The sequence below is a fragment of the Lissotriton vulgaris genome, chromosome 2_1 (assembly GCF_964263255.1).
Source record: "Lissotriton vulgaris chromosome 2_1, aLisVul1.2, whole genome shotgun sequence".
In the NCBI taxonomy this organism is placed as follows: Eukaryota; Metazoa; Chordata; class Amphibia; order Caudata; family Salamandridae; genus Lissotriton; species Lissotriton vulgaris.
Genome location: NC_141687.1, coordinates 1,967,874,851 through 1,967,902,390, shown reverse-complemented (window position 1 = coordinate 1,967,902,390; position 27,540 = coordinate 1,967,874,851). Strand labels below are relative to the sequence as shown.

At 45.3% G+C, this 27,540-nt stretch overlaps 1 protein-coding gene across 5 annotated transcripts in view; it reads right to left on the bottom strand.

The window, feature by feature from the left end:
• Positions 1-27,540, bottom strand: part of TTLL13 (tubulin tyrosine ligase like 13) — a 653,894-nt gene that overhangs the window by 574,464 nt on the left and 51,890 nt on the right. For 3 of the 5 annotated variants that reach the window (XM_086958162.1, XM_086958163.1, XM_086958165.1), the window contains exon 2: positions 18,445-18,829. The exons of 1 other annotated variant lie outside the window; for it this stretch is intronic. In XM_086958162.1, coding sequence (XP_086814288.1) covers positions 18,445-18,815 — 371 coding nt within the window. In that variant the 5' untranslated portion in view covers positions 18,816-18,829. Of the gene's footprint in view, positions 1-18,444; positions 18,830-27,540 lie in introns of those variants that run through there. One more of the 5 variants, XM_086958161.1, reaches the window with a different exon arrangement.

Sequence of the window (27,540 nt, the reverse complement as noted above, 5' to 3'; positions counted from 1 at the left end):
AACGCTACACACGCCTGACAGAGTGCAATGTTGAGCAGTTGTAAAGAATGATTAACTAAGACAAAGTAACAAGATATTCCTTTAAAAGGGGGCTGCAAAGTAATGTTTTTAGATTTCGCTCACAGAGATGTTATGGTAACCTGGTAACATAAAGAAGGTAGTGTTTTATGTTCCGTCCAGTCGGGTGAGGCATGAAATACACAAGTACAGACATGTCCAGGGTTTAAAACGTCCACAACTGCCATGATTTTGTGAAAAAGAGAGACACAGGACATTAAGTAAGTTTCAGTACTAACTTATTCAATCCGTTCAAGGATAACGATGTGGGAGGAGGCCGGAACGAGCACATTAGGGGACCTGTTTCAGCATTCCCATTTGAACAATTGGGCGATGACAGGGCTCTCCCCGCAGGACACTTCCTGGCCTAAGCTTGAATGACGGCTGAGCTCGGAAGAGTGTGGCAGATTAGTCATGGAGAATCTCACAAACACCCACCCGTACGCACCATACACAGTGTGGGTGCTGTCCGCACTTATTAACAGGGCTGTTCCGTGTCTTCTCACATCATACCAAAGACCCCCTACTCACACTTTGGAGACCTTGGCAGGACGATACAGGCCAAGAGCTGACGCAGAAAGAATGGCATAGAACACTCCTCTTCCCGCGGAAGGTCTCCCGTAATGCAAGATTTCAGTACATTCAACACAATATTTTACATTGGGCTTATCTCACACTGGCAAGACTCCAGAGAATCTTTCCCGCATCCTCGCCAAACTGCCCACAATGTATGGATCCCAGAGCAGACATAGTGCACATGTTCTGGAACTGCCCAATGGTCAACCGCCTCTGGCTAGTGGTTTCGAACAAACCCGCTGACCTCACCAGTTGCACCTATCTCCACACAATGGCCAGTGCCTAGTCAGATTGAACAGGAGGAGGTGAATTAGCGGTGCTGTTTCCCGCTTCATAGACTTGGCAATGATGATGACTCACAGGCTGATTGTCATGCATTGGAAGGCCCGGGCAATGCCTGGCGTGGAGCGTTGGAGTGCAGAAACGCTCAAGTGGGCAATAGCGGAGGCAGTGGCAAGGAGTATGTAAAAGACCCATTGCAGAAGATTGGGAAGGGCTATTGGATGTTCTGCAGGCACCCACAGAAGACTGGGACATACGAAAATGTGATGTGCTGACTAAGAGACTGGGGTTTTAAGAACAAGGGAAAGAAGCCCTGGGACTTTAGAGACTAAGGGACAATTGTCCCTAAGCATTACATTTTAGTAAGCAATATTCGTGGAAAAATAATAATTACCATAGATTGTGACAATCACTATATAGAATGTAATTTATTTCCATAATAAAAATCAACAGAAAAACATATAAGGAATGTACCCCCACCGGAGTAAATGCCAAGTAGGTGTTAAAACCAGAACGAAACAGACAAACTAGAAAACATACAGGCAAGATAAAGTGTGATCAATGATCATGTACAATAGTAGGGTCACTTGTTTAAGAAAACAGTTCACTTCTGCACCCAAACGGAAGTTTTATATATAATCTAGCGGGTCAGAGTGTGTATATCGACAGCGTTTCAAGCCTATGTTAATACGTGATCATCATAGACTCTTCTCCAGCTCAAAAAACAACCTAAGACAAAGTGGGTATTTATTCAGTGATTGATAAATTCATAAGATGAAAGCAAAAAAACTACCATGAATTTGAGATTACACGAGTACAAGAAGGGATAGATCAACGTGGTCCAGTCCACCATTCTGTTCAAGCCATTTTGGAAGCTGTCCATCTTCAAAATCCATTTTAGTTCTGCTGATGATTGTCGAGATGTCACCTCCACGTACTGGTGTCTTTATGACCACAACGACCAGCCATTTAATATTATTCTCATAATGTCCTGATGTCTGAAAATGCTCCACGAGAGGAGCATTCATGATCTTGCACCTGATCTGGCTCCTATGTTGGCATATTCTTATTTTTTGGTAGTTTGGCCAACATAGATAATGTTACATGGGCAGGTGATTAAATAAATGTTCTGAGTGTTATAACTGCAGAATTCAGTTAAAACAGTTTGTCCATCATTATGTACAAATTCTTTAGATTCAATGGTGTAATCCCAAATGCTGCAGTCACCACATTTATAGTGCCCAACAAGGGGTGTGAAGCTCCAAACATCATGTAGATTCTCCTTATTTAGTGCTCCCACTTACCATTCTAACTTTTTTGTACGGCATTGGCTTCTTATCACTATTGTAGCCCAATAGTCCTTCCATGAAGGGATCTATAAACATCAGGTCAGCCGACAGATCCATATTAAAGAAGATTACCCTGCATGGACCCTGTTCACATTCGTTGCATGGACCCCCACGCCTCGCGAACCTGACACACAGTTATTTGGTTTCTAAATGGCTGCATGTAGCCTTGTATCATCTTGCACTACCTTGCATGTGCCGTACACTGTCTTGATTTTTCTGGTACTGAATTCCATCAGTTCATTATTTTCCTTCTTTTTCTTCCTTCCTCCTTTCTTTATATTTAGGTGGTTTAAGTATCATTGTACCATTTGATCCAATATTGACACATGATGTGAATGATGCAATTCAGGTGTTTAATGTATTATTGTACTATTTAGTTTTGTCTCAGGCATATGATTGATAGTCCTGATGGAGGCGCCGTCGACACACACGGACTCACTAGATTATTAATAAAACTTCCATTTGGGTGCAGAAGTGAACTGTTTTCCTAAACAAGTGACCAGGGCTCAAATAGGGGTGCCACGTGGGTGGATGGCGTCCCCCCACTTATTTTACTGGGTGGGCGCCGTCCCCCCTGCCCAAAAGCCTGGCCGCATTGAGAGCTTCGCCAACGTGAAGGAGCTGTATGGAAAGATTGCAGAAGCCTTCAAGAGTTCCCTCTCTGAGATGCGTATACTTTTACCACCAAGTATGGTGGGTCATGGATTATACTGGGAAGGAGCATGGCAGCTGCCAGGGGGCACATGGTGGTAGCGGGTGTACTAGGCTACAAGAAGGCCCCTTAGGAAAGAGTGAACTGTGGCCAATGGCCAGCGCCTGATCTGGTGAATGTACTGTAGATTTTGGGAGAGCTGAATTGTACCTGCCCCATCGCCATGTAACCTTGCCGGGTCGATTCAAAGAGCTTTTCACAGAATCGCTCCTAAAACACACAGAGAATGACGCTACATTCCACAGTGTATTAACGTGGCCCCCCAATTGAAGTGGGTCTCCCTGTAATAAGAGGGGACTACCTTTTGTGATGTCACTTCCTGTCGGGAAGTCACTTCCTGTGACACCACCTAACTTGGAGCGTCCCCCCACTTCTTTTTTTAGGACTTGTGCCCTGCAAGTAATCCTACTATTGTATGCAGCGCTTTAAGTAGGCGGGGTCTCACCGGGTCTGAGCACCAGCAGTTTTTTTAAGGGAGCCTCGAACAGGTCTCTATCGTGCTCTGTTTTGTGCCCTGGCACAGACGGTCGGGTGTTTTTTTTTCCCAGACTGCAGTGACAGCAGGCACATCGATGTGAGCATGGTGAGCGTTGTAGGGGAAGGGAAATCCTTTAAAGAGAGTCATTTTCTCTCTGGATTTCCCTTCTCTTTTTGAATCTCAGGAGCAGCAACATTGTCGTGGTGTCACCAGGGCTTTAAGTGGAAGTGTTTTCAATATTATATACAAGCCATAGTTGCTGCTTATTTATCTTATGCAACCAGTGACAAAGCCAGTAGTCCTGACTTGTAGGTATGATGTGACTTGTATCATATCTGGACGCAATGACAGGAACAGCTAAATACAAGTTGGGCGGCACACTGTGCTAAACACAGATTTTTAGCTTACTTGTTTTTAAGCCACGCCCTTAATTACATTGACCATGCCCCTTTGAAAGACCCCCAAGTTTTTTCATCCCACTTAAAGCCCTGAGTGTACGTGATTATTGTTCACACTTTGTTCTGCCTGTATGGTTTCTATGTTGTCTGCTTTGTTCTGGTTTTAACACCCGTTTGAGATTTACTCCGGTGGGGGTATATTCCTCATTATGACAGACTGGGGGCCCTCTTCCCCGTCAGGGAATGACTCGCACATGGAGAGGCCAGGGGAACACAGCACGAATGCAGGCTGTGGAATCCAAGTGGCGGCAGATGTCAATCTACATCTGGGGCTTACGAATCACAGGACGGCTGGGACCCTCCCGCCCTCAAAAGATATACAGAACACGAGGACTGCAAGTTTGGCTTATCGCTTGTATTGTTTTCGGTTTTTCTTCTACATCTTAGGGACATGGATATAACTCCGTAGTGCACAGAAACATCGCGATATGATTGCAGATAATATTGGCAGTATTAGTCAGATTGATATGATTATCTGCTAGCATATGCTGGCAAATCCACTGCAATGTGTATGCCGAGGTTAAAAAAAGTATTCAATATTAAAAGGGTCCGTAATGACAGCAAATACAGGTATCACAAATCTCGGGGGTACACACTTGGGTGAGCAGTCACGGTGCCTGGTTAGCAGCCAGCAAGCATCATGGATGTAATGAAAATCAAGCGCCTGCAGTTTGGCATGTGTCATATGTGCCTGTGCATGTGCGGGCACATGGGTGTAAGTAAGCACTACTCGAGATACTGCTAGCTGGTGCTCCTAACTTGGTCAAGTCTCACAACTGAAATTGAGACTCTCTAAATGCAGGGGGGCTAGGGCTAGAGGCCTCTCGTCCTCCCTTGACTTAGGAACCATGGGGATTTCAGTCATCACCATCTAGAGTGGGTAGTTATGGGGGAGTCAAAGCCTTGCTTTACCCTGTGTACGTATGACAGATTCTAGTTCTCCTATAGAACTGGTGATTCTGATGACCTCCAAACCTTTTCATAACCTTGGTAAAGTTGATGACCTCCAGCCTTCTCTACGGTGAGATTTTCTCTACCTTCACTGGGTGATAATTAAAAAGTCTCACACTTATGGTTGGGTGCACTGCTCATAATGCCCCACAATCCTTCCATTCATTGCTCCTATAGGTCGGTTTGGCAGGTGCACAGTAGAACAGTGCAGACTCGGGACCACTCATTAGGTCTCGCCTGGAAATCGCATCCGAAGGATGCGACCAGGCTGGAGACTTATAGCGAGCTGACACGGGGGAATGACGGACAAGAAACTGTCACGCGCTTCTCCCCGGCTGGATTCAGCTGCTTGCACGCGCACAAACATTCACGCATGCGCACATCACAGCCACACGCATACACAGCACTCACGCATGCGCACATACACACGCATACACAGGCACACCCCCGTCGCCGCCGCCGCACCTACACGCATACACAGAGACCCCTCCACACACACCAGCCCCTCTCCTCCCGGCTCCACTCACCGGTGTCTGGCGGGCGCTCCCCGGGTCTCCAGGCTCCTTCCCTTCCTCGGCAGCTGCAGGCTCTCAACATTCACACATGCGCACATCACAGCCACACGCATACACAGCACTCACGCATGCGCACATACACACGCATACACAGGCACACCCCCGTCGCCGCACCTACACGCATACACAGAGACCCCTCCACACACACCAGCCCCTCTCCTCCCGGCTCCACTCACCGGTGTCTGGCGGGCGCTCCCCGGGTCTCCAGGCACCTTCCCTTCCTCCGCAGCTGCAGGCTCTCCCCACATCACGGGGGCCCACTGCTAGACAGAAGGCTTCTCTGTGGCCGGGCGGTGGTAGCGCTCGGCGGGGCTCTCTCTCCACATGGGAGCCCCGCCTCCTCAGTGCGCCCGCTTCGCCCCGCGGTCTTCACCCGGTCCCCCATCTCGGGACCGGGACTTAAAGGGAAACAGTATCCAGGGCTCCTTCCTGGTCACGGGAGCCCCGGGGCCGCAATGCTCACGCCACTTCCGGCCGGGCGGTGGTAGCGCTTGGCGGGGCTCTCTCTCCACATGGGAGCCCCGCCTCCTCAGTGCGCCCGCTTCGCCCCGCGGGTCTTCACCCGGTCCCCCATCTCGGGACCGGGACTTAAAGGGAAACAGTATCCAGGGCTCCTTCCTGGTCACGGGAGCCCCGGGGCCGCAATGCTCACGCCACTTCCTTCTGTCGGCTCCTCTTCCTGGTTGCACGTCAGGTCCCGGGCCAGCAGCCAATCAGAGCGCGGCCCGGGAATGACGTCACAGAGGTGTCCCGCAGTACCGCCCCCGGCCTGACTGACTTCTCAATTACTTTATTCAGGTTATTTTTTTATTTTAACTAACTTTGGCCAAAGCTCTTGTCAGTGTAGGCGCCCACGCCTGCTGACTTTCACCTTCTGAGTAGTTAAGGTTCCGCCCGACGCCTCTCACGGGTTCCCTGGAGATGAGTTACGGCAGGCCGCCGCCTGACGTAGGAGGCATGACGTCCTTGAAGGTGGACAATCTTACCTACAGGACGTCGCCCGAAACACTTAGAAGAGTTTTCGAGAAGTATTGACGAGTAGGCGACGTCTATATCCCCCGCGACCGGTGAATGCAGAGTGACAGTAAGTGCAGAGTGAGTGACAGTGAGTGCGGAGTGACAGTGAGTGCGGAGTGACAGTGAGTGCGGAGTGACAGTGAGTGCAGAGTGACAGTAAGTGCAGAGTGACAGTGAGTGCAGAGTGACAGTGAGTGCAGAGTGACAGTGAGTGCAGAGTGACAGTGAGTGCAGAGTGCGTGCAGAAACAGTGAGTGCAGAGTGACAGTGAGTGCAGAGTGAGTGCAGTGACAGTGAGTGCAGAGTGACAGTGAGTGCAGAGTGACAGTGAGTGCAGAGTGCGTGCAGAATGACAGTGCGTGCAGAGTGACAGTGCGTGCAGAGTGACAGTGCGTGCAGAGTGACAGTGAGTGCAGAGTGCGTGCAGAGTGACAGTAAGTGCAGAGTGCGTGCAGAGTGACAGTGAGTGCAGAGTGCGTGCAGAGTGACAGTGAGTGCAGAGTGCGTGCAGAGTGACAGTGAGTGCAGAGTGACAGTGAGTGCAGAGTGACAGTGAGTGCAGAGTGACAGTGAGTGCAGAGTGCGTGCAGAATGACAGTGCGTGCAGAATGACAGTGCGTGCAGAGTGACAGTGAGTGCAGAGTGACAGTGAGTGCAGAGTGACAGTGAGTGCAGCGTGACAGTGAGTGCAGAGTGCGTGCAGAAACAGTGAGTGCAGAGTGCGTGCAGAGTCAGAGTGAGTGCAGAGTGACAGTGAGTGCAGAGTGAGTGCAGTGACAGTGAGTGCAGAGTGACAGTGAGTGCAGTGACAGTGAGTGCAGAGTGACAGTGAGTGCAGAGTGACAGTGATTGCAGAGTGCGTGCAGAATGACAGTGAGTGCAGAGTGCGTGCAGAGTGACAGTGAGTACAGAGTGCGTGCAGAGTGACAGTGAGTGCAGAGTGCGTGCAGAGTGACAGTGAGTGCAGGTGACAGTGAGTGCAGAGTGACAGTGAGTGCAGAGTGCGTGCAGAGTGACAGTGCGTGCAGAGTGACAGTGAGTGCAGAGTGACAGTGAGTGCAGAGTGACAGTAAGTGCAGAGTGACAGTGAGTGCAGAGTGACAGTGAGTGCAGAGTGACAGTGAGTGCAGAGTGAGTGCAGAGTGACAGTGAGTGCAGAGTGAGTGCAGAGTGACAGTGAGTGCAGAGTGACAGTGAGTGCAGAGTGAGTGCAGAGTGACAGTGAGTGCAGAGTGCGTGCAGAGTGACAGTGAGGCAGAGTGACAGTGAGTGCAGAGTGACAGTGAGTGCAGAGTGACAGTGAGTGCAGAGTGACAGTGAGTACAGTCACTCAGCACCACCACATTATCACTCAGAACCACCACAGTATTAAAAAAAATTAAAAGCCATTGTTATTTGTAATATCAATACATCTAAGTCACGTAAATACAAATGTTGCATTACAAATGCTATAGGTGTCACATTTGCGAAAGTTATAACTATTGGCATTGTAAATGACAAAGCTATTAATTTAGCTATTTTCAAAACCAACACATAAATGAACATTTGGTGAATTTCCATTAAAATATTTGACTTTTTTACTAAGATATTATTATACTGTTTTATGCAAACAAAATTTAGATACTGCATAAATAACTTTAATAAAACATATTTTATATGTAGCTTTTTATGTAAAAAAAAACTATAGCATAAAGCAAAAAACAATTGCCATTTACAATGCTAATAGCTCAAACTTAAATAATGCGAGACCTATTGCATTGCAAATGCTTGTTTTCTTAGAGGGAGGAGGAAGCAAAGCCAGACTAGCAGGCTGTGTATTTGGGTGTCACAAACCATATTTCTCAAATTGGATTAAATTGGCCTCCCCCTGCCTCAGGACACATCCCGAGGTATCGACGGAGAGGGCGGTGCCTCCCTTGACCTGAGTCAGAGCCAGGTGAGGTGAGGCCTGTTACCTCACACAGGATAGGTATGAATAATCTTCCATCCTGCATAGAGGTACTGTGATTGGTCACGTGTAATTACACTGTGATATTTCTGATGCTTGTTTGTTTTCACTGTTTCAAAATTGCACTTAATGCAGTAGTTTTTTTTTTTTTTTTTTTTTAAATTTTTGAAGACCTTTATTGTGCATATTGCAGAAAAACAAATACGGGCCTACAACCATCCGGCCGGCCACGACATGTAGGAGCACAGGTGTCAACATTACGGCCTTCCGACGGCATCATGTGATACAACAACAATTAATAACAGTTACACTGGAAAGGACATGCCGCCAGGGAGAAGGATCAGTGAGGTCAATTTGAAAGTTTTTTTGATGAAATAAAAACAATAAAGGATTGATATAAAGAATATCCGAGTCCATACTGTAGGTCCACATGAGTAGGCAACAATAAAATACTATCAATTACGTAAAGCTCTTCGTCAAGGCGACAAAACAATAGGAAGACAAAGCGGACAGCAGTAGTAAATCTCGTGCCGCGCCCAGTGCCACCCACTCCCAACCATCCTCTGTTGCAGACCCAGAAAGGAAAACAGCATTAGAAAGCGCAGGAAAAGAAGAGAAAAGGCCCATAGTAACTAATATGGAAACTAAAATCTACCCCCCCACCCTGCACCAACGCGGAGGCTACGGCCTACCCCCCCCGACAATGTGCCTGTCGCCCCATAAAGAACCCGAAATATAGTTCAAGCAATAGGAAGAAGAAAGAAAAAGAAGAAAATAATAAAAACGTTACCATGAAATACAGAGAGCGAGAAAAGGCCACCCTAATCTACAGCCCTCAAAAAAACCCCTACAAGTGAAGCGGGAGGAGGAGCCAAACGAGCCATTCCCATTACCCCAGTCAGCAACAAAGTCCCCATACAATTTACAGTCATTGAAACCCAATTATTAATATAAAAGCAGCTAGGGAAAAACAGTATAACTTGTGTGACTTAAGCAAGGTTGTACAACTTCCAGTCCCGGTCCCACCCGCCCAGCAATCGGCAGTACAAGGAGAACCTAGCCCTGACCCGACCTCGGACAGACCCAGGAAAGAAGCACATGAAGAAGGCCCGCCCCCACCAGGACAAAGAACCAACATGGCCGCACATCAAAGGAAAGTAACCCAGTAACACAAAATGGCCAGTGAACGTCACCAATAAGTCCTGTCTTCGTCGCAATCCAGGTCCATGGGCCATCGGGAAAACACAGGGCCTCCGGGTCACAGGGCAAAGGCAACAGTGGCAAGACCCGGGCGCGAGGCCGTAACACTGTTGCAGGCGGCATATCAACCAATCCCGGAGACAAAGGATACAACGTAGCACGGGCAAATGCTATGGTCGGCTCATGGCAGGCGTCCATAGAGGCAGAGACAGTCACGACTGCACCATCAGAAATGAAGGGCCCTGTATCCCACGTCGGTTCGGTTGAAGATGAAGCCAGATTGGACTTGCCCTCCACATTACGATCGCCGCGTAGATCGGATGCCATTGCGTCGAAACAGTCACCCAGCGCTCTAAAGCCCGCACACATTTCCACACTGAGGCTAGTCAGGGCGGCCAGGATATCCCTGTAGGAGAGCGGTGGTTGGAGCTTCTCACATTCGTGTTCCCGGGGGGGAGCGAGCATGCCGGCTTCCAGTGCTCTTCGGGCGACACATCCCTCAGACAGGGATATGCGCACCCCCCCAGTCTCTGAGGCAATTGATCCCATTCCGATGTGCGAGACACAGAGCCAGCTACAAAGCGAGTGTAGCGCGAACCGTCCGCAGCACAGGGCTCCAAGCCAATAGAGTCGATGAAGGTCGGGCTGTCGAGGCTGGGGGCTGTATTACCACTGGCCGTCACACCGGGACAGGTTAGCAAGCATCCACCGTTGCACCAAAATGGCCGTGTCCCCTTTATCTTCCGCCGCCAGACACAGACAAAGGCGCGTTACTTACGAGGCAGCTTGAGGGGCGGTTAGACCACAGGGCTCCGTGTGCGGCAATCCACTGCAGGCAGCCCAGTCAGGAGCTCGATCCGGGGAGAGATGGCCATCTCCACAGAGTCAGCGAGTCGCGGGCAAGACGGCCGCTCCACAGCCCACCAGGCTCGGGGACGGCCAGTGGCGTGGTTCTGGTGTCAGGGCTCGACTACGGCTATCGCGTATCTCCGGCTGCCGGGCGAGCTGGGAGGTCCGGGAAAGAGGAATAAAGTCAGCACAGCTGGGCGCACCGTCCGCCGTCGGAGAAGTCAGGATATGAAGCAGGATAACAGTGCGGAGGACAGGGAGCTGCCGGAGCCGGGAGCCTACACGTCTTCACCAGTCGCCATCTTGGCTCCTCCCCCTCAATGCAGTAGTTTTAACAACTAGGTCCTGAAGAAAGCCGGGGTCCCTGAGCCCATTACGGCTGAAACTAGTAGACCATCTCTTTCGGTAGATAAACTCGAAGCCGACACTGTGTTTTTTAATAAGCTCACCAGTGGTCACTAATAAATGTGTCCTGGACCACTGTTGTATCTTTTTTAACTCACTTACATTCACAATTTTGCCTTTGCACTGCATTTTTTGACTAGCCTGGTCAGTATACTTGTTTGAGATACTCAGTCTGTCATTTTTCATCTTGGTATCATTGGCCTCACATCACGCCTAGTCCACCAGCGTTTGGCTTGTTGCCAGAAGAGCTGAGTTGGCAGGGGTACTTTTGGAGTACCAAATGATGACACTGGCCACGAAGGGCAGTTGATGGAAATCCTCACTATTTTTCTCTCCCCTTCTCAGGGTTTCTTCTGTCACAGAGTCACACCTGTGTCAGAACCTTCTTACTACTACTAGCTGTCATATAGGCAAATGATTTGCTTGGGGTCTTTCTCTTACTCGTGTTCTGTGACGTTTTCTTCTTCCTTCTTCCCTTGTTAGACCACCAGTTTTCTTGTGTTGTTTATTAAATTGTGGGTAGACAGATCTGTGGGCAGTGCTGCACAGGCAGCCAATCCGGTTTTGGACAGTGCAGAGTCGTAGGCGGATCTCTCGAGTGAATATGGATTGCAGGCCAAAAGGCTAAAAGGCTAGAGATAAGGGAAAAACTACAATGTGGTTTCCCGGTTACAAGGACTATGGCCTTTTCCAAAGACATGGAACCTAGAAATAAATCACTTTTGCATGGAAACACAATCTTGTCACACATGCAAATGTGGCAATTTATGCTGCATAATGTCTCCATGCACTCCATACACATGTATTACCACACAAGTACTGAGATGGGAGTAAATCCGTTTAATTATGGGAGACTGCATAGATTCTACCAGGTTGATAGATATATCCTCAAGCAACACTTGTGAAAAAGACCATGTCCCTGCACCATGAACCTGGTGGCACTAATCATTAATCACACCCATGGCTTACGTAGGGGACAATATTCACCCTCATGTTTGGGGAGAGTACATGCTAGATGTGTACACCATTGGTCAAAGTCTAGCAGTCTACTTGGGCATCAAACAAAACCACAAGGAGTGTATCTTTGAGGCCATGAGCTACAATGGCACTGGTCACAAAGAAAATCACAGCATAGTTCAGAATGCACACCACAGCGGCAGGTTCTCACAGCAGCCTATCAATGTGGGACTTCCATCCCAACATCATGGATACTGAAAATCCAAGTGAATGAATCTCTAATCGTATGCTGAATGCTTTTATAAAAACAATGATCAAATATGCGTCTTTATATGTCTATCTTATGCCGCACCTCCCTGTTTATGGATGTCTTCGTCTGCTCTTAAACCTGTAATGAAACAACCTTCCTGAATCCATCTAGCTTGCCTACTAATCACTCAACTACATTACTTGTGTTTCTTTCTAGAACTATAGAAAGGACCATGCTATGACTTATTAATTCAGTTACAGCACACTCTGCCGACGTTGTCCACTGTGGATGCAGGTGTTCACCCTGGGTACTCAATGGAAGCTTTCTACACCAAGCTAGGCACCAAAAACTCTTCCATAATTGGGCTCCCTTTTTATTGCATTGTTATTCTTTTTTTCACAGAAAGCAAGTGAGAGACAAAATACCTCAATTACAAGTAACTGAAGCAGTTTTATATGGAAGAAAAGATAGCTCTTTAAACCTTACATTAACCCACATCATGACCACCCCTCCTTTCTTCTTTAGTCATTGTTGGGGGCTTCTTTGATTAATATTCTTATTCAACAACATTTTCTTCCCATCATTCTAAAAACAACAGAGCTCTAAGTCGCACAGTGCATGCATGCGCTCAGTTTTCTTGGGTCATGAAAGTTTGGAAGGGTTTCCAAATTAGACTGATTTTCAGTTAATTTTGCTCACCCCGCATAAATTGCTCCAGAGGTTTCCTGTTATGATGTTATGCTGCAAACATTGGATTTAGTGATAATCAGTTTTGCTATCGAAAGCAGTTACAACAAAAAACACCTAATTATCTTTGGTTAAAGTGTTCAGTATATCATTTCTCATCCCAAAAATAGCAAACTGTGGTTTCTCCACAAACGAGAAGACCACCAAATCATACTAATCACACTACAATACTTTTGCCATAAGATATGCATCTTCCGACGTGCCCACCAGAAGTGGAGTACGTCAGTAACGTGCTTTACCAGGAAATATGTGAAAATATCATTACTGTATATTCTTCCTTGTTAACACATATTTTGAGAAACTCAATAAATGTGCATGTGTAGTTCAGTTGTGCTGCATTGTTGGGGCGTTAAACCGTCATACTGTCTGTTTAAAAGGTAGGTAGCCCTAACATGAATGGAAAAAATAACATTGTGTGATAACATTGCGAACGCAAGTTCTTCCCCATGTTTCACAAAGCTCTAAATAGCCACAGGGAAAATAAAAGGTATTACATCTTGAGGTCCTGCTGCCATTGGCTGTGCTCAACATTGCTCTGACATCCCAGGATACATCAAATGTAATTTGGCCGTTCTCCTCCTGCGGCCAGACATATTCTAGTAGGGTGTTTCACAATTACAGATTTATAGTTAACCCTCTAATGTCCTTTCATAGAATTTCACAGTTTTCTTACTCCAACAATTCTCTATTGCATTTTCCCACTTTTCACATAGCAAGGATTGGATAAAGTGTGAATTTGTTTTAATATAAAAACTATGCAAGCCCTCTAGTTTATGAAAAATGCAGCAGTGATAGATTCATTTTAAAACTTAAATGGTATAATTAAGTCGCAGCTGGTCTGGTAACTTTGCATTAGTTACCAATGGATACAATTTATGTCTTTGCGCTCATTCATAAAGTGACGCATGTCCTGAAAAGTTTCTCTCTGTACTCCAAATTCAACGGTATGATCCTAGTCGGCATCAGCGCTCAAGCTCATTAACACTTGTAAAGATACCTTCATTTAGAAAAGCAATCCTCAAGATACTAAGGCTTTTTTAAATTCCCTTATCTACTTATTTTTGCAGTTTTTATATAGTTTGAATGTTGCCGAAGGGTAACAGAACCAGTTTATGTTACAAAGGCAGATCAAGCCATTTTTGCAGAGTCACAGGATGTTGAGCCAAGGCCAGGTTGGATCCTTGATCCCCCTTTTCCAATGTCAGCAGTTCTAGCCATTTATCCACATCGCCTATTGCAAGTGCTACGCTTCCAACAATGTTTCATCTTGAACTACAGCTCCAACTTTATCTGGCAGTAAACTGGATTTTATTTTCAATTCTTTAGTTTCGTGCTCACAGCAAATCGTCACAGACACTCATCGACATAGATTTCAGCTCTATAATATGAAGAACTGTTGCTCTTTTCTTTTCTTTGCTTTAAAACTTCTTCTGTACTGCTATCCTAATCAAACTGCTGTTTGTCTTTTTAGGTTGTGCTTCCTATCTATGCTTTGGCACGTTTGATCAATCTCAAATTTAGAATTATCTTACATGTTCCCCTTTCCTACCACATTACTCCCTAATTGTGGCAATGCCGCCAACTTCTGATTTCAGTGTTTTCTCTTTTTCTCTGCACTGCCCTCAAAGACTGTCATTTCTTAGTGCCTTTTTATCTCTCTTCTCCAATCTTTCCAAACTAACCTTCCAGGAACGTTCAACATGCTTTTCTTTTTTGTCTATGGTTCCTGGACCAATATGTTTCATCCAATTCTTCACTGTTTGCTTTTATTGACCTTAATAGGGGGACCAAGCACTCTCTGACCAAAGCGCTGGACCAACATCAGGGAAGGATAACGGAGACATGATCACAAAGCATGGCTTTATCAATGTGGCCCTCTCATTGCAAAAAATTCCTTGGCACACTACATCTCTAATGTATATGGCATTCCCATGAGAACAAAGATTGCACGAACTCCTTCATGCTTCCACACCTTAAATCCTTTATGCTTTCCATCCACAGAATCTTTTACACTTAGTAATGGTCTTTATTTGGCTTTCTTGTCTGAGAAGCAAGAAGGTGAGGTTGCTGGTACACTAAAGGTCACACTACCTGGGCGGGCCCCTCTAGGATGGTTAAAGTCCTGCTTGGACTCAAGGCCACACTTTCCTGGGCAAAGTCTAACCAATTTTTGATCTCTACTCTGTCACAAAGTTAATAACAGCTACTTTGATCTTTATTAACAATGCAATTTATCTCTAAAAGTAAATCATTCCATTTTAGCATACATGAGCAGAGTTAGTTCACTCTCCAGCCTGATACTAGACTGGACATAGGGTGACATTATAGATGGAAATGACTGATGAACAGAACAAAGAAAATGCTGAATAATTGAATCAAAATGCTGGAGAAGCTCTGTGGGTCAATGATATTAGATACACATTAAAAATAATGCTGGTTTCAGGCTCCCAGATTGTTGTACACAGTGACTTAGCAATGCTCCCGATGTCTCAGTCGTGCCTGGTGCCGATGCATTGAGAGATCCACATGACTGGTAAAGTGAAGACATTGCCTTAGGTCTGGGAAGGAAATGTCCACCAAACGTATTAATTCAGGGCATTGTTCCGTAAATCTCTATTGTAGGACAAGGTAAACGTGTAATAAAGAAGTGGCAGTAGTGTGGCTACAACTAAAAGGATCACCTGGTCTTGTAGTCACATATATTTAGGCTATCTGGTTTTAGTTTTTAACCTATAATACCTGTTAAAACCTCACCAAAAGAAAAATAGCCATAACCGGTGTAAACATATAAACACTGAAAAAAACCTTTGCAACCACAAACTAAGTGCCATTCAGAGAAAGGAAAAGATGAGTGAAAGAGATATTTGTATTTCTTCCTGAGGGGGCCAATACAATGTAACTTTGTTATACAAGGTAGAATCAAGAAAGACTGGGCTAACATTATTCTGCTTGAGTTTTGTTGTTTAGGGATGTCACTAAAACATTGCCTCTTCTTCCTTCAGCTTTTTTCATTTTTGTGGTCTTTGGTCTAAAGATGCAGTGTTTAGAAGCATGTTTTAGGTCTTATTTACTTATTTTATAAACTGTAGAGTATCGGGAAATATCCAAATCCTATCTGATATTTTGACTACATTTGATTTCACTGATAGGTAAAATGGCTGGCTTCATAAGAATCTTTCCTAATATGTACAATCATATTTACCCACAGACAGAGAATGGGTAAAATCTTTTGATACATCAGCCCCCTTTTCTAGTGAGTCGGTATTGATTGCAAGTGAATTGCCAAATACCCCAAGCTTTAAACATTCAATGCAAGATGTAGTGGTAGGTATATGTGAAAAGAATGTTCTCACCAAGCATCTGAGATAGTTGTGAAAACATGACACCAGACGTTTGGTGAAAATGGAGCGCATTGTCACTTGGGATGCAGCTGAAAGAAGTTCCTACCAAGTTCAATAAAGATTGGAGTGATATTGTTTGTATTTGCAGTAATTCAGCTACATATGTGAAACAGTTGTATGATGTCCTGTCAAAATCGATACCTGAGCTGAAGTTCTTCCCTGTCGAGATCCTTGTCACTTGCTAGATGGCATGCTGAAAACATCTTTACAATCTTCAGAGTTAATGAAGAATGCTATTGACTTTTTAGTCCATTCTGGTGCAGTAAAATTTTATTTGGACCTCATATACCATGTGCACATGCTATCTATACACATGTACTATCAGTGCAAAAAGCAAATAATAATTAAAATAAATTATTTTTAATGGCGCGAAAATGTGTAACCACTGATAACCACTGATTTTTTAAGGTATTGAAAAAACCTCACCAGAATTTATCAACAATAGAAACTGAAAACAGGAAAGTCTACATATATTGTGATTCACATTTTGATAATAGAGGCCATGGACACAGTGGTATGCCTTACTATGAAAAACTGTAATGATGATATTGGGACAGGAATGTTTCCTGCATGGTATAGGGGCATGTTCTCCTGCCCTGAGCAACCGATTGAGTATATCTAGTATCCTGACTTTTTATTTTGCCACTGGCGTCAAGCTAATCTAAGTGTATGAACAGAGACCCAGGTCTGTCCCTGATAATGCAAGTTCCAGAACTTGTCATATGACATTTAGGGGTCACCAAGCGTATCCTTAGAATGAACAGAGGACTACTGCCCCTGTCTTGGGTGTAGTAAATAAATCAGTTGTTGCAGTGTAGCATGTTTTGGAGAGTGATACCGATAGCAACTGAGGCGTGACCACACATTTGTATGATGGATACTGAGTATATAGCCTGTAGGGCCCTTTTGTGTAAAGTTCTGCTGTTATGTGTGTGTACAGAACCTTGCAATGGCATCCTGTGTATGTATGTGTAGTGTGGATGTAACACATGCAAAGTAGTAAGAGTCTGTAAGTGAGTCTGAATACTGGAGCCCGTGGGATCCATTTTGGATACGCCTGACTTCCCATGGCACAAGATGTAGGATGAGCACAACTTTCCCTGACCGTGGAAATGAACTGAGAAGGACACTTGAAAGAGAACCACAACTAACCAGTTCTGAAGTTTGAGACAGGGGATTTACATATCTGGTCTAGAAAATTTGCAAAATGAGATTCTCAAACCATCCACTTTGTTCCAACTCCAGGCCCTTCATGACCATGGAAGGGACCACTCCAAAGGACTGCTCTGTGACTAGGGCTGGAGTCTGCCTGACAGCCAGACACCAGCCTTGGGATGACAGGACATCACTTGAAGTCTGCACTGTCTGCTGGAGGGCTGAGGGTCTGTGTAGTGCTTATAAATCTGGCTACCTGCTATAAGGGGGACGGGGTCTGCCTCGGGCTCCAGGAAGAGAGACTGTCCAGGAGGAAAAGTCCCTTGTATCCCTACAAGTGAGGAATATCCAGAGAAGGCTCACTACTTGAGAGTAAAGCTAGGAGTGACCTGGGTGACAAAGGCTTCCCTTGGTTTCCCACAAAAGGTTCCTGGCGGGATTCGATTCAAGCATTCATGATCACTTTGAACCAATCAGGGCTGCATTGCCCCAGTAGGGACTGCATCCGCTGTGGTGACTATGTATCCTTAATCAGGGCTCCATTTGCCAGCATCAGCCCGGTCAGGGCTGCATCAGTTGCGTTGACTGTCCTGGCCCGATTGGAGTTACAACTCCTATGGTGACCGAGCCTCCCATGTTGGGGCCTGTACCTGCATTGGCCAAATAACCCAGTTGAGACTGACTCACATCCTGTGGTCAGACAGTGCTGCGCCAGCCAGGCCCGCACCAGTGCCATGGCTCACCAGTGAACTGAGACAGATGGGTGCATGCAGAGATTTGTAGAGCCATAGTAAGACGTGCCCCATGACACAAGTGGAAAACAACCTCAACAACAATGGTTAAAGCCCAGTAGCTCAGGTCTGCCCCATTGCCCCCTAAACAGGGTCTCACTGGGATTGCCACCGGCTTACTGCACCTGACAGAGCAACCAGCAGCTGAGCAATGTGTGCCTTGTCAGTAGTGGTTCACCATATATTAGTTAAAAACCCATTCAGTAATAGTGGAGTTGATAGAGAGCATGGAACACTGTACCTGAGAGTTTGAAGATAAAAAAAAGTCATAACCAAGTTTTAATACCTGCGTTTTTTCCTTTTTTTCTTTCTTCCTGCCTCAGTCTCGTCTGCAGACTTTATAGGTTGTGGTACGAGCTCTGATGTTTCTGAATTTGGCATAGGTTCTCCAGTTGGACTATCTTCCTTAGGATGGTATTGTGCTTGTTGATCCATGATGGTTTCTGTGTTCCATTCTATCATCGCAATAGTGGGATCGGCCGTAGGCGGAGCTGCGGGATCTTGGTCGGGTTCTCCTGTACTTTCTGCTTCAGACTCACATTCGATCTCTTCTCCATCTTCATCTTCCTCCTCCTCCTCCTCCTCCTCCTCCTCTGCATCTTCGTCCTCCTCAAAATCACCCTCTGACCCCTCGCCCTCTTCAGAGTCTTCATTCATGTTGTTTGACAGGTCTAATTAGTTTCAAAATAAATCACACCATTTCAAATCAGATAATTGAAAATAAAAGCAAGTGACAATGTAAAACATTTAGAGGCAGTGATCAACAATATTAGAACTCTAAAACATGCATACTAAACCGTACAAAGAATGGCAAACACTGGCAGCCCTGTGATGTGAGCTAGTAATGGTACATTTGGATGGCTCATTTTGATCACTTGCACATGAACGTTGAACTATAAGCCTAATCTATAGATAAACTCTAAAAGTAGATACTGGACAAGCTGTTAGTAAAACATTACATTGTAACAACAACTAGTGATAATGATTAAAAATAAGAGGCTTGGAGGCGATAAGTGAGCTATCCAAAAACTTCAAATAAATAAGGATGATGAACAGGGATGCACACTGCTGAGGGATGATGCATAGAGGGATTGGCAAGGACTGCAGTTTTGCATTCGATATGTGAAATGCTACTGTGTTAATCAAGCCAACAATTAAAACAATTCCCATTTAAAAATCATCATGGAAGTACAATTATTTATTGAAGATAGATATTGTAATGCTATGTGTGGACCAATGTGAACCTATGCAGTTGGTTTAATTTTAAAACACATTGTTAATGATTTATTTGTTGATTTATTTATTTAATAGTTTTTATAGCGCTTATGCATTAATGAAAGTGTAACCCCTTTACAGGGAACACAAGTTAGAAAACTTTTACATTGTTAGACTTGACATTTTTGGCCTGGTATTACCTTAAACCTTCCTGCCTTCACTCCTCCTGTTTTGCTAAAATCATTTCTGTTTGCATTAGGACACTGCACTACATCTCAGCTAACCACCATTAAAGTGCTTGTGCTCTCTCCTTCAAACATGGTAAAATTTGACTACAGTAAGTAAATATTTTATTGTATATGGTTAATTAAAACCTTGACAAAATTTGCAAAGAGAATATAACATAAAATCATTAAAATGAAAAATGAATGAAAACCTACATTTACTCTCTGTTTTAAAAGGAAAGACAGAAAAAAATAAAAAAAAATAAAACAATTTGACATTTGCTGAATTCAGCATCTTTTGTAATCCTTAATCCTTTGATTTGATACGATTGTTCGCCATTTTTTAAGTTTGCATTATTAGGAGGCTCGTCTTCTGAAGAAATCTGGTGGCCCTCCAGGCTGTCTGCAGCTGCTGGCTGTTCAGTGCTTGACTACACCTAATTGACACATTTAATTTGCTTGCATTTTCCTATTAAATGGAACTAACTGTACCCATGGCCTGTAAATTAAATGCAACTAGTGAGCTGCAGCACCAATTGTGCCATCCACTAGAGTGGCCTTTTAAAACATGTCTCAGGTCTGCTAATGCAGCCCGTAGTGCATGTTAAAACTGCTATTTCAACCTTGCAAAATAAACCTTTTTGATAGGTCTAAACCTAATACTCATATGTCACCCCAAAGGTACGCCCTAACCACCCTGATGGCAAGGTGCATGGTATTTAAAAAGTAGGACATAAATGTTTAAGTATCACATGTCTTGACAAAGAAAATCTCCTTAAGTTGTTTGTCAATATTGTAGGGCCTATCTCTCCCGTTGACTAATGCTGGGTTACCTTATTACCTTGAATAAGAGCTAACTTTAGATTGGAAGTAGATAGAAATATACTGTTTACACTAAAAATTGTAATTTGATATCCACTTAAATGGTAAAGTCAGATTTTAAGTTAGAATTCTGAAAATGCCACTTTGCATTTTCTTTCCTAAACCATTTTGTTGATTTATTTATTTAATAGTTTTTATAGCGCTTATGCATTAATGAAAGTGTAACCCCTTTACAGGGAACACAAGTTAGAAAACTTTTACATTGTTAGACTTGACATTTTTGGCCTGGTATTACCTTAAACCTTCCTGCCTTCACTCCTCCTGTTTTGCTAAAATCATTTCTGTTTGCATTAGGACACTGCACTACATCTCAGCTAACCACCATTAAAGTGCTTGTGCTCTCTCCTTCAAACATGGTAAAATTTGACTACAGTAAGTAAATATTTTATTGTATATGGTTAATTAAAACCTTGACAAAATTTGCAAAGAGAATATAACATAAAATCATTAAAATGAAAAATGAATGAAAACCTACATTTACTCTCTGTTTTAAAAGGAAAGACAGAAAAAAATAAAAAAAAATAAAACAATTTGACATTTGCTGAATTCAGCATCTTATGTAATCCTTAATCCTTTGATTTGATACGATTGTTCGCCATTTTTTAAGTTTGCATTATTAGGAGGCTCGTCTTCTGAAGAAATCTGGTGGCCCTCCAGGCTGTCTGCAGCTGCTGGCTGTTCAGTGCTTGACTACACCTAATTGACACATTTAATTTGCTTGCATTTTCCTATTAAATGGAACTAACTGTACCCATGGCCTGTAAATTAAATGCAACTAGTGAGCTGCAGCACCAATTGTGCCATCCACTAGAGTGGCCTTTTAAAACATGTCTCAGGTCTGCTAATGCAGCCCGTAGTGCATGTTAAAACTGCTATTTCAACCTTGCAAAATAAACCTTTTTGATAGGTCTAAACCTAATACTCATATGTCACCCCAAAGGTACGCCCTAACCACCCTGATGGCAAGGTGCATGGTATTTAAAAAGTAGGACATAAATGTTTAAGTATCACATGTCTTGACAAAGAAAATCTCCTTAAGTTGTTTGTCAATATTGTAGGGCCTATCTCTCCCGTTGACTAATGCTGGGTTACCTTATTACCTTGAATAAGAGCTAACTTTAGATTGGAAGTAGATAGAAATATACTGTTTACACTAAAAATTGTAATTTGATATCCACTTAAATGGTAAAGTCAGATTTTAAGTTAGAATTCTAAAAATGCCACTTTGCATTTTCTTTCCTAAACCATTTGTACCTTTGCCATTGTCCTGATTAATATGATTGTGAATGGCTCTGTTACTGAGATTTGTGTATTGCCTCCAGACAGTAACACAAAAGGGACTTAGGTGTGGGCAGGATGGCCAATCCTGCCCACCTAACTGGGTGGGGCTGTATCCAGCCCCACTTGAACTAGAACGTAATCTGCCTGCTGCACACACAGAGGAAACTGACGCCAGGACTGCCCTGCCTTTGGTCACCCCTGGACAGTTTACAGCCTTGAAAGGAGAAGAGAGAGCACTTCCAGAACGAGATATGGGAGTAGGACAGGAAATCCCCCTCCCGCACTGCACAAAGGCTGGCACCAGGTATAAATATCCGATGTTCATAGCACTCCTGGACCTGTGAAAGTTAGACAAGAAAAACTGCACTGCTGTTTGAAGGACTGCCTTACTGTCTGAGAAGGATAATTGGACCTGCTTTCCTTCATGCCAAGCTAACCAGAGTGACACCAAGGGTCAGTTGGCGGACCTCCTGTGTGAGCTACAGGAACAAATCAAGCTTCACTACAACTGCTCAACTAACCTGCTGTAACTGTGTGAGAAGTTGGCCTGGTATATGTTGTCCACTATTTAAAGTGGGCACCTTGCACCAGTCCCTTATGCTGATTTAAGAGGTCAAAGATAACCCTAGAAAGCTATCCAAGTGATAGCTGAGGAGAGCAGCCCTCAGGCTTAGTCTTGAAGGAATGTCAAGCAGCTTGCAGAATGCAATCTTATAGTATTGTTTAAATGAAAGGAGAACCACCACACATAGTATAACACTGTCGAGTACGACACAGTATCTCGTACAGTGAGATAATCACAAAGCGCACAATACTTAAGCACAGAAATGATAGTAAATAGCATTAATGCACAGTGTGCCCCAAGGGGGGACCAAACTGTATACTAATTAAGTGGTATAAGAACCACGACTTGAGTGAGGATGATGTCGAGAGGACGTAGAATTGCTAGGACCCCAAGGAACCACCCAAGGTGAGTAAGTAGGGACCCGACGGAGGACGGGTGCAGTGTGAGAACATGACCGCGTGCTCCATACAACTCTTTGGGAAAGTTGCGGTTGAAGTTTTAAAGATTAAGGAACCGACCCAGTGGACTTCGAAGAAAACCTGTGGAAGACAGAAGATTGGAGAGGCAGCCCACGCATGGATACAGAAGTACCCAAGTTACCTATCCCAGGAAAGCTGGATGCATAGGGATGAAGTGACGTCAAAAACCGCAGTCAAACCCAATGGAGGACTTCGTGAAAGTGCCGCTGCTGGAAGGAAGAGATTTGTCCGGTGGAATCCAAACGTGGATTTTTGATGAAGAGTACCTAAAAGCAGAGGGGACAGTGTCTGGGTCACTTAGGAGTGACCAAGGGCTCCGTAGACGAATGCCAACTGATATAGGGTGCTTCAGGTTAGTTCACGGTGCTCTTGACTCTGCAGCTGCGGGGACCAGGCGACGTTGAAGATGACCAGGAGCTGGATGCAAGCTGTCCCATGAAGGTTGTCGAGTGCTATGAGGTCGGTGTCCGGCGGGATTACCAACTAGCCTTCGTACCAGCAACCCAAGCAGAAAGTCAAGATAATGTACGATTCTGACCAGCAAGGTCCAGCACAGCAAGGGAAGTCAGGCAGGCCTGGAGCAACCAGGGGAGCCCAAGAAAAGCAAAGTTTACCCTCAAATAGACCCAGAGGCACAGGAGTAGCAAGAGGACGTCAAGCAGATTCACCAAACAGGCCACGGAGCACTTGGTGCGAGGAGGTTGAAAATCTTGGTAGGAAATGGTGCCAGAGGTTGGGGCTACACTGAGCCCAATGCACTTGTTAAAGAAATGCCAACAAGCACATGCACTTGCAAATGAACGTGGTGCACAGGGTTTGGGTATTGCAGCCCCCACCAGGCATACTGGCCTCAAACTCGGTAAGACGGCAGCTCAGGCCTTGAGGGACATAGAAACTCACCTCCTGTGTTGGTGGACCCCTTGGAGTCCGTAGGAGCTTGGGATCAGCAGACCGGTCAGCAGTTTTGAGGTGCCTGCGAATGCAGGGAAGCGACTCCTTCACTCCTAGGGAGATTATCTTTAGTTGTCCTTGATGCTCCACAGGTCTTGCATGGATCTTGTATGGTGCACGGGCAAGGGCAATGTGGAAGGCTGAAAGGGAGACGAAGTCAGGCCCAAACGAAGTCCAGTGAAGTCCAGAATGTCCAGACTGTCAAAGTGCAGTGGTTTCTTGTTCAGAATCTTGTCCACGACGAATCTAAGATCCTACAGCCATGTAAGCCCTTAAGTACTCATGGGAGAGGGTTGGCAAGATTCAGGGGACCCTCCCAGGGGAGGGTCTGGACAGGGGGAGGTTACTCACATGTCCTTTGTCCAGTTTCGTACCAGAGCGGGAGTCAACGACTCCCAGGGCTGGCAGGGCCGGACTGGGAACTAGAACCGGCCCTGGCAAAGTGCTCGGCCGACCCCCCTAACTCCCCTCAGGGAGGAGAGGGGAGGGAGGAGAGGTGCGACCACGCTCTGTGACAGGGCCGGTTTTCGGCCGTTTTTGTTACAGGGCCGTTTTTGCAGCATAACGGCCCTGTAACAAAAACGGCCCCAGGGGCCCAAAACCGGCCCCCAACCATGCGGCCCACCGGGGAATTGCCCGGTGCCCTCAACGGCCAGTCCGGGCCTGAGGACTGGTTTGAACTGAACAATGCACAGGGACACCAAATGTGCCCCTCATGCAGACTTTCGGTTGCTGGTAAGCACACCCACCCAGCCCTAATACACTAAATCCTGTCTGGGAGGTGGTCACACCTCCCTGGACCACCTCCCTGGGACAGGATGCCTATTGTTCTGCCTTCCCCAGCTCGAGCTTGGCTCAGCAGCAGGAAGGCAGAAATGTGTCTCTGGTAGGCAGCAGCCATTTTGTGCTGTCCGGGACTAGAAGGCTGGTACGGGGAACACCAGGGACCCCATGAAGCTCGCTTCTGAGGGGTGGAATCATACCTTCCACACCCATTACCAGTGTGGGTTAGGATTCCAACATGTTTGACACCAAACACAATAGGGTTAGTTTCAGCCGTTTTAGAGTTGGTCATCATGCTGTCGCGTAATGCCCCTCTGTAAGTCATATATGGCTGCTTCACTGACAACCCGGGAGAATGGACTCCATAGGCTGCAGGAGTGTTCTGCTCATGCAGTGGCAACCTCTCACTTAGAACTAAGCACCCTGCCCTCAGGATTGTAAAGACCTGCTAGAGGGGTGATTTATAGGTTTTAAGTGCAGTGACCCTTAAATATAGTAAACCTATATCTTAAGTAAGTGGTGCATACACAGGCTGCAATTGCAGGCCTGTAGTTCCATTTTGCATGACCTTTCATGGGTGTCATAAAACCTGCTTCAGCCCATGCACCAACATGAAGCTACAGCAATGACCGTCCTTCACACTCAACCGGCTCTTCGCACTACAGCGACGACCTTCCACAAAGCTGTTGTTCATGGCCTCCTCCAATGAGAATATAACTCTCTGTACTGGAAATATAAGGTCACTTTTTAGTGCAACTGATCTGGTTGCTAATCTGACCCGCACTCCATCGTAGCTGGCCTGAACCTGTGACTTTCCCTGATCTAGGGTGACCAGATGACCGTAAGTGGTGCTTTGTGCTTTTAGGCACTATTTTCATGAAAAACTTCAAATCTGCATATCTCTGGTTCTACCAATTGAATTTTGGTTGTTCAGGTATCATTTTATTATTAAAAGGTAATCTATTTTTTAAATTTGTTTGGGATTTGACATATTTTGTTTTTTCACTTCATTATTGTTTGAGTGCTGCATAAATACTTTACACATTGCCTCTAAGTTAACCTTGTCTGCGTTTGTACCAGGCTACCAGGGGGTTAAGCACAGGTTAATTTAGAGACTATTATGATTTACCCTGACAAGTGTTGTTGCTGCCAGAGGGGGGCTTCACCCCCTCAATCAATAACTTAATTTCTTACAAACATGTAGCTACAGAAGGCAGAGGCCAGTGTTTGGCATGATATCGTCAGTTCTTCTTTTTAAGGGGTAATCAAAATAAGTAAGCAACTAAGTAACATCTGAGCAACGAGAGAGAAGGTGTGACTCTCACTTCCACTAAGCAAAATCCATAAAGAAGATGCCGCTCCGAAAAATCAGTGCTGTTGGGCTTGGGCCGTATGGAATCGGGATGCGGCTACAAAAAAGTAATTCCTTTTTAGGTCGAGCCTAGAGCAGCGCATGCGCTGCTTGCTCGACTTTAGTAAGGGGGTTTTCAAAGTGCTCCTCACAAGCTTTTCCTCTGGCCTCAAGCTTGCGTGCAAGCTCACGTGCACGCGCGCAGCCTCCATCTATCTTTCCTCCGTCACACAACTCCCTCTTCTCCCCCTACCCCACCACAGATCACTTCTCGTGGCCGCCGCTCTTGATCGCAATCACTTTCTTTCGCGGCCGCGTCATTTTCACGGCCGCGCGGCCAATGCTTGTTTTATAAAGTAGTCCATTCTCGCCACTGTGTCCTGCAGAGAAGTGATGTGTTCTTTACATCAGGGGGAGCAATTGCTCTACATTTGAGCAAACTTTTAACAAGGTAACTATTGTATGCAGATGAAACGATGTGTCGGCTTTCCTAAAAGGGTAATTACCAACTTTTTTCACTGAAGATGTTCCAACTCATAAGCAGGAGAAAAGCAATATAAAATTCACTGCAAGTTTCCTCGAGCTCCGGATCAAGGGTTTCTAATAAAGCTGTTTGGGGCCTGTGCGCTCTGACAGACAACAGCGCTGCACCGGAGAAGTAAGGAACTAGGCGGCCAAACCGTGTCAGTAAAGCATAAATCAAGCTAGTGTGTAATTAAACAAGGGCTCGCATGTTGTGACTTACGTTTTCAAATGTTATTCCAAGTAAACAACTGTGAAAAAGACATCTGTGTTTCGTGAACCTGTATTTAGCAGCAGGAGGGGAGTGGAGGGGAGTGGAGGGGAGGGGAGTGGCGCTTGAGAGTTATTTCAGCGGAATTAGTGTAGTTAATTAAGCTTGTTTGCATTGCTCCCGCATCTGCATTCATAAACCACAAATGGATGGATGGATGGATGGATGAAAGGATGGACTGGCACAGCCTGAGGGCTAGCATCAAGCCAGCAGGCGTGTGGACCCTGACAGCACCCAAGGCAGTAGCTGAAACTCTTCTTCAAAGACCAAGGTGATGTGGTCGGCTCACAGCCGCTGTGGTGAGCTCCCAACCGCTGTGGTGTGCTCACAGCCGCGTGCAGATGACTTCTAGCTAGGGGTGGGCGGAATTTGCAAAATTGCATTACTCAAATCTACGCGAAACAGTAAAAAATCTCTGTGAACACGCAGAAATTCCGCGAACACGCGGAATTGCTTGATCGTGATGCTTTTTTCCTGTTCGCAATTGTTGTTTGCGTGCTCGGGGGGAAATATCTCACGAACACGCATTTTGATAATGCGAACAAGCAAAAATTTCGCGCAATCGTTGAACGCAGAATTTTGAGCAATTTCACGTTTTCCGCGGAACGCAAAATTACCCAAATTCCATGAGCGGGACGGAATTTACTGCCCGGGCCTACTTCTAGCCCATGTCTAGAGAAAGTCCTTTGAGCACTTCTTAAAGGGCTGAATCTGGGGTATGCCATACTAGTGTCTGAAAGGGCTTCACTGTTTTTTCTTTGCCTGCTTTACCTCTTGAGGCCACTGCAGTTGAAAGGAATAATTGGGCTGATGCGCACCGGGCAATTACAGTAATTGTTTGGATCACACAGATTGATG